Source organism: Symphalangus syndactylus, chromosome 10, assembly GCF_028878055.3.
Source record: "Symphalangus syndactylus isolate Jambi chromosome 10, NHGRI_mSymSyn1-v2.1_pri, whole genome shotgun sequence".
In the NCBI taxonomy this organism is placed as follows: Eukaryota; Metazoa; Chordata; class Mammalia; order Primates; family Hylobatidae; genus Symphalangus; species Symphalangus syndactylus.
This window is the reverse complement of record NC_072432.2, coordinates 35,764,635-35,779,496: the sequence shown is the minus strand read 5'-3', so window position 1 is coordinate 35,779,496 and position 14,862 is coordinate 35,764,635. Positions and strand designations below refer to the sequence as shown.

General features: G+C 35.9%; 1 protein-coding gene across 11 annotated transcripts in view; it reads left to right on the top strand.

Moving 5' to 3' along the window:
- Positions 1 to 14,862, top strand: part of NFKB1 (nuclear factor kappa B subunit 1) — a 117,948-nt gene that overhangs the window by 11,835 nt on the left and 91,251 nt on the right. For 9 of the 11 annotated variants that reach the window (XM_063611144.1, XM_055296888.2, XM_055296887.2 and 6 more), the window contains one exon: positions 12,453 to 12,498. In XM_063611144.1, the coding sequence (XP_063467214.1) occupies positions 12,460 to 12,498 (39 nt within the window). In that variant the 5' untranslated portion in view covers positions 12,453 to 12,459. Of the gene's footprint in view, positions 1 to 9,980; positions 10,143 to 12,452; positions 12,499 to 14,862 lie in introns of those variants that run through there. The other 2 variants (XM_063611142.1, XM_063611139.1) reach the window with 2 other exon arrangements.

Genomic DNA, 14,862 nt, shown 5'->3' with positions numbered 1-14,862 from the left:
ATCAAATTAAAATTCTGTGATACTATGTTTTTAGGGAAGAAGAAATCTGTAGCATTAGAAATGTAGATCCAAAAGGTCAGAACAGGCCGGGCGCAGTGGCTCACGCTTGTAATCCCAGCACTTTGGGAGGCCGAGGCAGGAGGATCATGAGGTCAGGAGATAGAGACCATCCTGGCTAACACAGTGAAACCCCATCTCTACTAAAAATATAAAAAATTAGCCGGGTGTGGTGGTGGGCGCCTGTAGTCCCAGCTACTCGGGAGGCTGACGCAGGAGAATAGCGCAAACCCAGGAGGCGGAGCTTGCAGTGAGCCGAGATCGCACCACTGCACTCCAGCCTGGGCGACAGAGCAAGACTCCATCTCAAAAAAAAAAAAAAAAAAGTCAGAACAAAGTACAGTATGTCAAGTCCCTTTATAATGCCATCTGAATGAAAGACCTCACACCATGAACAGAGGTAGTGAAGCAGTTTTTATGTGGAAATGGTAGGCAGCAATATCTCAGGAGTGACTTTAATTATAACATTTAAGGTTTTATCTAACTTATTATAATCTTTAGAGAACTTCTGTAGCTCTACAATTTATTCTTGGCAGTGTTTGTCCTAATATAGTATTAATAAAAATAAATTTTACTTGAGTATGATATAAATTACTCTTAATTACGATATAATTTTAAAATGCCCAAAACATCTTTTGATCTTATGAATTTCAGTCAGCTATGATTAAGAAGACAACCATAGGCAAAAATTTGTTTCTTATAGAATACGTTGGAATGCATTGTAATCACTTCTCTAAGAAAATCCCTGTCCCCCATGATTATAGTGAACATGATACAGCAAGAATTTAGATGCTTCTTTCAAGGGGGGGTGAGGTTATATATTCTGTAGTTTATTGATTCTAAGAGGCACTTTTTTCTCCCCCAGTTTAACAGTTTTGTTTAATTATATACATTTCAAGATTTTTTTGAATATTTTTCTATCACTGGTTTCTGATTTAATTCCACTGTATTTAGATAACATATTCCGCATGCTTTCAATTCTTTGAAATTTATTGAGACTTATTTTATGGCTCGGGATGTGGTCTATCTTCGTGAATATTCCATGTGTATTTAAAAATAATGTGGACTCTGGGCCCGGCGCGGTGGCTCACGGCCGTAATCCCAGCACTTTGGGAGGCCGAGGTGGGCGAATCACAAGGTCAGGAGATCGAGACCATCCTAGCTAACACGGTGAAACCCCATCTCTACTAAAAAAATACAAAAAATTAGCCGGGCGTTGTGGCAGGCGCCTGTAGTCCCAGCTACTCAGGAGGCTGAGGCAGGAGAATAGTGTGAACCCGGGAGGCGGAACTTGCAGTGAGACAAGATGGCGCCACTGCACTCCAGCCTGGGTGACAGAGGGAGACTCCATCTCAAAAAAAAAAGAAATAATAATAATAATAATAATAATAATAATGTGGACTCTAAAATCATTCAGTGGGGTGTTGTAGACATACACTAGGTTCTTTTGATTGACAATTTTGTTCCTAAGCCTTCTATATCTTTCCTACTATGATATGAATGTGTCCCCACCAAATTCAGGTGTTGAAACAGGATGACCAATGTGATGGTAGGAAAAGGTGGAGCCCGTAAGAAGTGATGGGATTAGGTTCCCTTTTAAAAGGGCTTGCTGGAGGAAATTTGTCTCCTCTTGCCTTTCAGCCCTCTGCCATGTGCGGACACAGCATTCCTCCCCTCTAGAGGATGCATCCCTCACCAGACACCAAATGCTAGTGCCTTGATCTTGGGCTTCCCATTTCCAGAACTGTGAGAAATAAACCTGGGCTCTTTATAAATTACTCAGTCTCAGCTATTCTGTTATAGCAGCATTGACAGACTAAGATATTTCCTGACGTTCTGTTGATTTGCTTTTATCAATTACTGAGAGAGGAATGTTAAAAATCTTAACTGTAGTTGTGGATTTGTCATTTTTTCCATTAGTTCTGCCACTTTTTTGCTTCATGTATTTTGAAGCTTTGTTAATAGGTGCATACACAATAAGATCATTGTTTTTCTTTGAAGAGTTGGCCCTTTGATTCGTATATGCAATGTTCCTCTTTGTCCCTGGTAATAGCTATTCTCTTGAAGTCTACTTTATCTGATATTTTAGAATATAGCCTGCTTTTCTTACATTTAGCATTTGCATGATATAACTAGCACAGTGTGCCATCTTCATACATTTAAACTATCTGTGTCTTTAATATTAAAGTACAGTTCTTATGAAAAGCATATACTTTAATCTTGCTTTTTAAAAATCCAGTCTGATCATCTCTATCTTCTAGATGAGTTCAGTCCAGTTCCATGTAATATTATTACTGGTATGTTGGGTTTAAGTCTCTCATCTTGGTAATTAATTATCTATTTCTGCTATCTGTTCTTTATTCTTTTTTTTCTCCTTTCCTGCCATCCTTTGGATAAATCAAGTTTAGTGTTTTAAATTCCATTTTATCTCCTTCATTGGTTATTTTCTAAAGTGGTTACCACTTTAGAAAAGTATTTGTTTATTACAGTATGCATCTTTGAGTCTATAATTAATTAATGTGAGAACTTGACAATATTATACTTCTGTTTGTCATTCTGTGCTATTATTGTTACACATTTTACTTCTTTATATGTTATAAACTCCAAAATATATTGTCTTGTTTTGCTGTGAACAGTCAATCGTCTGTTTAGGAAATTAAGAAAGAAGAAATAAAGTCTTGTGCTTACTCACATATTTATCATTATTGATGCTTTTTATTCTTTCATACAGGTCCAAGTTTCTATCATCTCCCTTCAGCATGAAGAACTTTTTTTTAGCATGTCTTTTAGCAGGTCTGCTGGTGATGAATACTCTTAGCTCCTGTTTACTTGAAAATGTCAATTTCACCTTTATTTTTAAAAGATATATTTGCTGAATATTCTGGACCAATCTTTTTTTTTCTTTTATCACTGTAAAGGTGCCTTTACATTGCCTTCTAGCTTGTACTGTATCTAATGATCATCAGAAACATCATGCTTATCATGCTTATCAATTGTTCCCCCATGTATAATATGTCCTTTCTTGTCCTTTGCTGTTTGGGGATTTTTTTTCTCTAGCATTAGTTTTTAACAGTTTGGCTGTAATATGCCTAACCATGGTTTTATTTGTCTTTATCCGGCACAGAGATCTTTGAGATTCTTGGATCTGTGGGTTGATTTTTTAAAAATCAAATTTATAAAAATTCTCAACTGTTATTTTTTTGAATATTTTTTCTGTCTTTTTTCTGTTTCTGGGATTCTATGTTACAAATATGTAAGACTGCTTAATATTGTCCTGTAAGTCACTGAAGCTGTGTTCACTTCTTTCTGCCTTTTTTTTCTCTGTGATTCAGTTTGGATAGTTTTTATTCACCTTTTTTCTAGTTTATTGTCCTTTCTTCTATAATGTTGAATTTGCTAAGTCCATCTAGTGAAATTTCATTTCAGTTCTAAAATTTCTGTTCTTTTTTTTTAAAGAAAGGTGTGCATTTCTTTGCTGATATTGCCTATCTGTTCACTCATTATGTTCATCTTTTCCTTTGCATTATTGACCATATGCTATTAGCTATTTTTGTCATTTGTGTCATTTTTTTTTCTCAGTCTTATTTTCCTATTTCTTTGCAGGCTTCATTATGTTTTATTGTACATTGTGGAGAGTTTGGGGTTTTTGTCTTCCTTTAAAACGTGTTGAGTTTTGTTGTAACAGGCAGTGAATTTACTGGTGGGTCACCTAGTTTTATTAAGAGAGGTTTAGAGTAGCTCTTATTTTAGGATGTTTCTAACTCCCATCATGTGGTCTTTCTGAAATCACAACTGAATGCTCACAATGTTCAGTGATGTCTTTCCACCCTGGATTATTACAGCTTCAGTGTTTCTCAGCACTATATGATGTCTGGAATTTCCATTTAGCTCTTAGATGCCCAGAAACTGTTTTCTATTAGGTTTTGCAGGGTCTTGTCCTACACTATCACAGCTTAGTATTTGGCCAGTGACCAGAGATGACCCCTATGTAGATTTCTGAGGCTCTTGCTTTTTGTGTAAAAACTTTCTTTGTGATATTCTGCCCATTGCTGTTCTCTCTTTGGGCTCTCCCTGTGTCATGATTTGGAAAGTGTCCTCAGTCAAAAAGTGAGGGCAAATTTAGAATTTACCTAAATCACCTTATAATATATAGCCCTATGATGTCCAGTGTCTTAAATTATATCTTTAGGTATTTTGTATGGTTTCACAGTTGAGTATAGCAAGGAGGGAGGTTCAGATAACTGTTAATCTGTGATAACTAAAATCAGAATTTGACATTCTGACAAACTTGAAATTGCAGTGCTTCTTAAAATTAATGCAGTATTAAAAAACAAAAAAAAACAGCATTTTCCAATTTGGCAATACAAAAAAGCAAAACTCCCGTCTCTACTTTTTAGGAACTTCTATCCATTTGAGAAGATGATAAATATATAGGTGAAGTTAGATTGCAGTAAAACTATGCTGTCTAGTGTTAAATCACCAGTATATATAAGTGTTATAGATATTATGTGACTACAGAGCTATAGGTTACAGGAAAAATACAGGATTTCTTGGCAGAGATTGGATTTAACTAGAGTCTTGAAGAGTGGATGCTATTGAGGTAGAAAAGATGGCATTTCAGGATGCAGGGCATATTGTGAACAAATGTACAAGATGGAAATGAGCAAGGCATTTTGAATGATTAATCTGTCTATCATAGAGGGTTTTGGTTGGGACATAGTAGTAGTTGATGCTTATAATATGATTTAATATAATAATGTAATGTGCTGAGTGGTTGAAGTCTTTGGAGTTTATCTTATAAGTAGTATAGCAATAATGTGAAAGATTCTTAAAGAGGAAGAAACCCTGCAGTGAGGGAGAACAGTGCAGAGCCTATTACTGTCATTCAGAGGTGAGGCAATAAAGGTCTCTCCTAGGATGTTGGAAAGAAGGGGCAGATCCAAGAAACAACATGAAGAAAATAATCAGCAGAAATTGGTTATTGACTAGATATATGTGAGAATGATATATTGGCAGAAATTGGAAAGTCAAGAATGGGGTTCAATGCAGCAGGAATGATGAAATTGGTTTTAGATAGAGAGGTGAAGGGATTTAAAACATTAACTTGTTTTAAAGGTATCATTGCTTAAAGCTAACAGTGATTTATTAATATTTGCACTCTGAAAGTTTTAACAGTTTTAATTTTCTGTATACACCACAGTGTTTCGGCTACTACACTTGCCTCTTTTGTTCAGTTGGGAATTGAGTAAACCAATACAGTAAAAAAAAATGAGTACAAAGTGGGCTCTGACTAGAACTCTAACAAAGTGTGATTACTAAATTACCAAGATAATTAACCCATACCCCACATATACTCCATTTCCCATGACACATATTATATTGCATTGTTTTTGCCTATTTGCCTTGCTACTTCCTAAACTATTGAATTAGTTTGCTTTTGTTGCATAAAAAAAAAAAAAGAATCACCACAAAGCAAATTAAAAGACAGATACCGATTATTTCTTCCAATTCTGTGGGCTGCCTAGTTCGTCTGGCCTGGCCTGCTTTGGCTAATCTCTGAGGTCTTTTGGCTACTTGACTGGTGCTGTTTGTAGCTACTCAGCTGGTTCCCTACTGCGGTTTGTCTGAAGTTGTTTTGGCTACTCAGCTGGTGCTAGGGAGTCTCAGCTAGGGCTGCCTCTCTCTGCTCCACATGGTCTTTGATTTTCCAGTGGCTGGTGCAGGCTTGTTTGCCTGGTAACAATGTTCCAAGAAAGCAAGAATGATCATTGCAAGGCCTCTTAAACGCTGGGTTTAGAACTCGCACTTCTACCTCTTCCTGTTGGCCAGAGTATGTCCATAGGTCTGCCAAGACTCAAAGCACAGAGAAATAGATGTTTCCTCTTGTTGAGTGGCATATAAAAAAATGTGTGGCCATTGATTTCAATCTACCACAACTGTAAGCTCTGTGAGTACAGGAACTGCATCACTCTTGTGCACTTTGGTATTGTTGACATAGTAGGTATACATATTTTTAGGTGAATGACTAAATTAATGAAGGAAGGAAAACGTTCAGGTAGTATTTCAATATACTGTAGTTTTAAATTATATATATTTGATGTAATTTAATATATAAGTATATACATGTATAGTTTTCATATGTAAGTATATTATATATTATATATAAGTATATTATATATTATGTTATATATATTAGGTATATATATAAAATATATAGTTTTAATATGTAAGTATATGTATATAATTATATATAATATTATCAATATATATAGTTTTATCATACCATCAGTGAGTATAGACATGGTTCAGGGAGAATCTCTTTATTCTCCTTCTATCTTTTGAGATAGACCAAAGAAAATTTTTTTTTAAAAAAAGAACTATCACTTGAGTTAACATTGTTTGGTATTTTTATCTTCATAGGTGATTGCCTTGTGAATAACTCATTTTGTGTATTGTCAGAATCCTATTCTGCTTTTCAGGCTGTGCTATGGGTAGACTAGCTCTAACCAGAACACTTGGGAGACCTGAAGCAAAGATACTATATTAAAATAAATAATGTTATATGCCAAAGAGGAAAACCACTTCTGCCTCCTAAACTACTGAAAGAACCAGAGACTGTGGGGTCAGATTAGCTAGCATTACTATATGAACCTGAGCAAATGACTTACTCTCTTTCAGCTTCAGTGTCTTATCTGGGGCATTGGTTCTCAGGATTGGTGTGAGAATTAAGAGAAATATGTGAAGTTGTAGCTGCAGTTCTTTACCCATGAGGTAGTCAGTAAAGTTTACTTCTTTCTCCATGTGAACCAAAGCACTGTCATGATGTGATGATGTTCATTAGGGTTTCTCATGCTCAGTGTTATTGATATTTAGGGTTGCATAATGCTTTATTGTGGGGGGCCTTTCTGTGCAGTATAGGATGTGTAGCAGCATCTGTAGCCTCTATACACTAGATGCCAGTAGGACCACCTATCCAGCTGTGACAGGCAAAAATGTCTTCAAACGTTGCCAAATGACCCCTGGGGGCAAAATGCAAACAGTTTATCCAGCAGTGACACATAGCCAGCCACCTTAGAAAGGGAATTGTCAGTGTACCCATAAGCGTAGAATGGGAAACAAAATACTTGAGTCTTCTCAGAATGTCTAAAGCTTTTGCTGTCTGTATTCCTCTTCCTATAATTTACCACAAACATATTGCTTATTACGCTGTCTAATAAAATGGCTAACATTTGCTGTGTATTATACTCGGTGTTAATAAGCTTTGTATGAATTCACTAGCTGAATGTTGTATATGTATCTGCCATCCCTATTGGATTGACATTCCATTGTAAACAGGGACCTTATCTTTACCAGCTCCAAGCACAATGTATTTGTGTATATCAGGTAGCTATTCTACATGTTAATTGATCACATTGCACCCAAATGAAACATGGATGTGGAAATGGAAGGAGGAGCTTTAAAACATGAAAAATTAGTTTATACAAATCTAAATGTTGTAGCGCACCGAAGTGATTCCTTTTTAAAAATTTTCGGAAATCAGCTCTTCTAAAAAAAAAAAAAAGTAACTAAGCCATCATCAGCTTTTCCTTCATCACCACTAAGCCAATATCAGAAAGTTGTCAATCAACAGCTCTTTTACAGTTGAAATTTTTCTATTGTATTTCTTATGAAGATTTCAGTAGTGCTTAGAAGTTTTTGGCTCATTTATCATGTTTTATTCACTGTATGTCATTAATTGTTAAAGATGTCAGAGTTAAACCTTAAATTCAGGAGAGATTTAAATTTCTCCTTTTTCCTATTTAAATATATCTAATTACATAATTCAGTGAGAAAATTATAATATAGAAACAAATAACTTAGTAAAAGTTTCCAGTTACTGTATACAGATTATATTGTATACTGTATTATTATTTTTAACAGTTGCATATTTAACTTATAAATGTAGATAATTATAATTAAACAATCTGTTATCAAAGGACATATAGATTATTTCCAGTTACTTGCTGCAGTGAATATCCTTGTACTTATTTTTTTACACACTTGCTCAGATAATTTTTAAGTATAAATTCCTGAGGTAGAATTGCAGAATCAAAAGATACTCTCATTTGAGTGTTTGACATTTTATGCAAAGTATTTTGTTTCCTCCAGAAAATTCCTCTGTGGAAAAGGCTTCCTCACATTCTTTATCAGTTTATTAGCCAGCAGAGAAATGATGAAAAGCCACCCTTTTTCTTGTAGTTTCATCCTCATTGCTATCCAAGATGAGGTATTAAAATCACACCTAAGTGGTATCTTTTGTGGCTGAATATAATCTTGAATCTCTCTGATTCCCAACTGTACTCTCTGGATGGCACCTCAAATTTTATTTCTTCAAAGTGCAAATCATTTTAATGAGTTTGAAAAGGTTTTATTTTTTAAAATGAAATCCTATAGAAAGAATACATTTTCTTACAGTGGGTCATGGTCGAAAGTGTGAACATCTCTGATCCTAGAAAGTTTCCCCAGTTACAAGGACAGGCATGCCCCCAACTCCATCCTTAATGGCTGAATTCTGTGGCTTTCAAGTTAATCCACTCAGTCCTACAGCCTTCACCAAGAAGCTCATGTGCTACACTTTGGTGTTAGTGGGGGCATTGTCACAGAGGTTCAGAAAATAACCCATTAGGCATTTTATAGAACTCATCACATGTTCAGAACTAAGCTAGTTGTAACATTTATGTTTTTCATGGGAAAGAACACAAGCAATTCACTGGCTATTTTATTTGTTGCTAGCTAGCTACACTTTCTATTTATTTTTCTGTGGTGTGAAAATCTTCCTAGAAACCTCACTATTGGGAAAAGAGATGCAGAGATTCGTCCCATCTTCTCCCCTGGAAACTTACTATCACCCTTTTGGCTTCAAGGTCCTTCCTCAAAAGCAAAGAATTGAACGAGGGAAAGTGAGGGGAAGGGCTGGGGGAACAGGGAGGTAGAAGGGGTTTTCCCTGGTCTTTTCTAATCCTTTAGTTCCAGAGGCTTAGTTGGTATTTCAACATTTTAGAAATAAAACCTGCTTTTACAATTAATGCAAATATTACTTAGTGATTCATCCTTTCCAAATGATTCTTGGTTTCTTTTGACATTTCATTTTTAAATTGTGAATTAACATTGACATCACCATAGCGTTATTGTTACCTCAGCTCTTTACAGTGAACTTAACTGTCTTGCAAAGGCTGTAAAAGTTCAAATTTTAACTGTCACCCAAGTGAGCCTTGGACTGCTGTTAGGCTTTTAAAACCGTGATCCTTTGGCAAGAATTGGTGTATAAATCATGGGGAGGATATTGAAGGGGAAGATCATGTTTAATTTGGCAGTTTGGTGCTTGCAATTGACAGATTTTCATTAAGGTTTTAGCTATAGTAGTGATCATGCATCAGTTCTAATAAAGTAGATTTAGTTTGAATTTTAAAAATTAGAGTGAAGACTGCTATATGTTAACTGTATACGTTATAGTATACAGTATACAGACATACAGACATACAGAAGTCTGGAAAACCATCCATAGGTTTAAATGTGTATAATCAGTATAATTAACACGTCAACAGCCTCACCTCTGTTTTTGAGGACCGTAGGCTAATATTATTTATGAAGGTTCAGGAGATCAGTCTAGATTGACAGAAAGCTTAAAGGCAAAGATGGTTTTAATATTTTTCTTGGAAGTTTGAGCTCCTGTGGTATTCTAAGGATAGGGATTTTGACATTGATTGTTCTAGCTGGTATTCAGTACTGTATTTAAGTGTAATTTTTTTACTAGTATTCTTCTTATAACTGAAAACTATGCTAATGATTCTTTAATATAGATATATACTTACAAATATGTGTAAAAATCCAAGTTTACCAGAAAATATTAAGACTTAGGGGATATGTTCTTTGAATAGGCATTTATTTGCTAATTAACATATTCTAAGCTCAACAAGGTTATATTCTTTTCAAAAGTCCATTCCATCAAAATCTGTCATTTTTACAGATGAAGAAACAAAGGCCACAGTGAGTTTAGTCAATATCCAAGATCACACAGCCAGCGTGATAGAACTCTTAAATTTCAAGTGAGTTACCCTCTTTACTGTATCAGGTCAAATTTCCCTTTTTTAACTGCTTGTCTTAATTGAGATTTGTTTAATTGTGGCTGTCTGTCTATCTTCAGTCAATACTTTCTTGTTTTAGGCAAATGTTTCCCTGCAAATGTGCATGAACTTCATGTTCTGAAGGACTCAGAGCTGCCCTTTTCCCTTTTGTTAAACTTGTACACTGCTCTGCATTCCCCTAGAATGCCCATCAGCTTTCTCACTCTTCCTCACTCACACAGTGCTCCAGCAGGAGAGGATTTCTTTGAAAATCAGATTCTTTTTTGGAGGGCTTTGTGCTTATTGGAGTGTTACGTGATATATTCCTTAGGGTGAGGGCTAAACTATTTGAATGAAGAGACCTGACAGTGTATTTGGGTTAAAGAACAAAGTTTATTTCTTTCTCTCATCACCATCAGCATGAGCAGCCTGGATGGTCAGAGCAGATCTGTCTCATGGCATTGTTCAGGGATCCTCATTCCTTCCCTCTCATTTATCTGCCATCCCCTAGGCTATTAATCATCATGTTTTTGGTAGAAGCCAGGTCTTCTCCATGTCTGAGTTTTTATGGAGGAAGCATGTCAAGGGCCTTAAGCCCAGACCTGGAAGTGGTACGCAAGAGTTCTGATGTTGCACTGGTGAGCATTTGGTCAGATGGCCATCTCTAACTCCAGCGAAGTGTGGGGTATACACTAGGTAAGCAGTCACATCTCCAGCTACAATACTAATACTATGGAAAAGGAGACAACACATTTTGATGGATAGCTGACATTCTCATCTGCAGTCCTAAGTACTCATGACTGCTTGATAGATTTCATGAAAAAAAAAAGAAAAATTACCACAGGAATTAATATTTACCCTCAGCCTTGTGTTTCTTTAATTTTCTCATTTTTCATGTCACATATCTAAAATTTGATCTAAATAAATTTAAATAAAATTAACCTTTATTTGAATAATAATAAGGACATTTCTCAAGGAAGTAAATCTCAAATGATACGTGATTTTAGATCTATATCTGACCATGTGGTTCCTTGCTTTTATCAGGGCCTCTGGGTAATAGAAGATTGCTAGGGCCTGCAGTATATTAATGTTTAGCTGGAGTTGATTAAATCTGAGACCTATAGCCTTGATAATAAAGGCTTTTATTTTTGTATTTTTATTGCACTTTTAATATTACAGAGTTTCTGTACCAGCTTGACAATGGCAGAAACATGGCTTGCTTCTGTGGAACACACTAGAGCAGCAGTCCCCAACCTTTTTGGCATCAGGGACCAGTTTTATGGAAGACAGTGTTTTCCACAGACTGGGGGCTAGGGATGATTTTGTGATGATTCAACTACATTAGATATATTGTGCACTTTATTTCTATTATTATTAACATTGTAATATGTAATTAAATAATTACACAACTCACCATAATGTAGAATTAGTAGGAGCCCTGAGCTTCTTTTCCCGCAACAAGACAATCCCATCTGGGAGTGATGGGAGACAGTGACCCATCAGGAGACAGTGACAGTGATCATCAGGCATTAGATTCTCATAAGGAGCGGGCAACCTAGATCCCTTGCATGCACAGTTCATAATGGGGTTTACACTCCTATGAGAATCTAATGCCACTGCTGATCTGACAGGACGCTGGGCTCAGGCAGTAATGCAAGCGATGGGGAGCAGCTGTATATACAGATGAAGCTTGGCTGGCTTGCCTACTGCTCACCTCCTTTTGTGCTGCATTATCCATGGCCCAGGGTTTGGGGACCCCTGCGCTAGAGGACAGAGCCTGGTACACTATAGCAGTCCTCCGCTTGTTTTATGCAGAGTACTGATCAGTCCTTTTTGAGCTTCTCAACCTTGTAGAAAACTTTGAGACAGTTCTGGGACCATCACAAAGTTTATGAAGGGTTAGAAAACAATATACTTAAGGAACTAAGACTGTAAATCCTTGAAGTTCAAAGGGTGATAAAAAGAAATGGCTTCTAAGAATCCCAGTACGTATGATTTTTTATACAAAGCATAAATATCATTTGTACCAAACTCAGGGCACTGCAGTGAGCTTAACACAAGGGTATTGAATCATACGTAAGTGGTAATTCCTAGATTATGCAATCTCCTTGCTGTTAGATTTAGATACCAAAGAGGAACTACATCATGTCCTCCTCCTATGGTCTTCAAAAAAGGATTATATTTGGTCTTACTGGTATAATACAGTTTATTCCTGCATGAATTCCATGGTGATAGAATTTTTAAAGTTTATTCTAGTGTTATAGTTTTGTTTTGTTTTGTTTTAATATGCAGCTTCAGAATGGCAGAAGATGATCCATATTTGGGAAGGCCTGAACAAGTAAGTGTCATCATCTCACTGATAACTTTATTTAAATATATTCATATTTCAAAATATGCAGAGGCAACATTAGTAAGTTAGCATTAGGAAAATTCTAAAATTAGTACATTTTTTTTTAAATTTCAGTTTCTCTGTCCTTTCATGTGAAGTTGGAGAGGATACGTCATGTAAAATGAGCAATTTACACCCTGCTTTCACACATATTGTTGCACAAAAATTGTATATGCTACAGGATAGCTATTGTATTAGCTTTCTAGAGCTACCATAACAGATCACCACAAACCTAATGGCTTAAAACAACAAAATACATTATTTCACAGCTCTGGGGGCTAGAAGTGTGAAATCAAGGTGTCGGCAGGGTTGGTTCCTTCTGGAGGCCCTCAGGAAGAATCTGTTCCATGCCTGTCCCCTAGCGTCTGGTTGGTTGCTGGGAATCCTTGGCTTGTAGCTTTATCGCTCCAATCTCTTCCTCCATTGTCACATGTGCCTCTTCCCTGTGTGTCTCTACTATGTCTCTAAACCTAAATCTCCTCTTTTTTTCTTCCAAAGGCATCATTGGATTTAGGGTACACCCTTATCCAACATGACTTCATCTTAATTTGCTTATATCTGCGAAGTCCCTATTTCCAAATAAAGTCACATTCACAGGTACCAGGGATTAGGAGTTAAAGGTGTCTTTTTGGGAGGGAACACAGTTTAACCCACTACAGCCCCTTGACATATTTATTTAATGTGTACACATGGATGTAGAGAGTGGAATGACAGACCATGGAGATTCAGAAAGGTGAGGGATAGGAGGGCAGTGGGATGGGGTGGATGATAAGAAGTTACTTAATGGGTACAATGTATGTTATTTGAGTGATGGATACCCTAAAAACCCTGTTTTGACCACTATACAATCTATGCATGTAACAAAATTGCACTTGTACCCCATGAATTTATACCAAAAAAAATTTTATTTAAAACTCACCTAGTAAGGAGACAGATTGTTGCAGTGAAAAGATCTTTGAACTCAGAATTTGAAGATCTTTATGTGAGTACTGACTACTACAGATGAGCTCCTCAGACTTGAAAAATCAGTCCCCATAATCCTCACTTTTCTCGTTTGTAAAACAGAAGTGCTAGCACCACACTAACAGGAATGAGTCAAAAATATTCAATGAATGTCCTTTGGAAGCATAAAACTGTTCCTGTCATTATATTAGTAGTTATGAAAGGATAGCAGTGTCCTTTTTTCTTTTTCTCCTATATTTTATTTTAAAATGTTGGAAAAAGTAAATAGAAATGTTGGAATAGTCTAACAAATCTACACTGGTTCTTAAAACCAACATTTTTGCTTTTCTCTTTGCTCTCTTTCTCATGTGTGTGTGTGTGTGTGTGTGTGTATATATATGTATGTATATGTATATACATAATCATTTGAAAGCAATTTTCAGACTCTGGAGCAATTATAATGGCAATATTAAATTTTTTATGTAATGATTCCAAGAAGTATTTAAAACATGGAGATTTGTTCATTCATCAGCTATTTATTGAGGCATTACTATGTGCCAGAACATTGGCTTAGTGGGGAAAAAAATAAGTGATATATACACTCTAATTTCAGGAAGCTACTATTTTAATAGGAAGAACAGAGACATTGTTTTCATATGGTGATATATGCTGTAGTAGTAGTCTGCACAGAGTGGGATAGAAATGTTAAGCAGCATCACTAGGTGCTACCTTGGAGGAAGAGCAGAGTTACAGAGGACTTTCCGAAGGAACTCTTCGTAAGCTGAGTTTTGAAAGATGTAGTTTGCTAGACTAGACAAGGTGTAGGAACACTAGGTGCCAGGATAGCCTGGTCACATTTAAATTTTAGTGACAATCCTTTAGAATAGTGGATTTCTGAAATTACACATGCAAAGAATCAGCCAGAAAAATAAAACCAGAAGTGGAATACGTTTTAAAGGCTCTGGTATCATTTCTATAAATAAAATAGACATATATAGCATTTATTACTTCAGGTAATATTCTGTTTAATTTAGAAAGAATGACTATGCATTGCTTTTCGCATTAAGTTGCTCCTTTCTAATTTTATTTTTAAAATGGTGATTTAGGATAAATCTAGGAACATTTTCTTTTATTGCAGCAAAGACATTTGGCTAATTGTATTTTCAAAACCCTTTGTTTTACCTTTCGCTTTTAATGTGCTTTCTCTAACAATTAAGGGCGAACTAACCAGCATGAGGATTGTTTCTGCTTGATTTTAAACCATCCTTTCCTGTCTGTACACAGGAAATCTTATCAACAAGAGATGATTCTTTATGCCACAGAAGAGTAAAACCTGCTGAAAACATTCATTTTGAAAGTTTTTCTTATGTG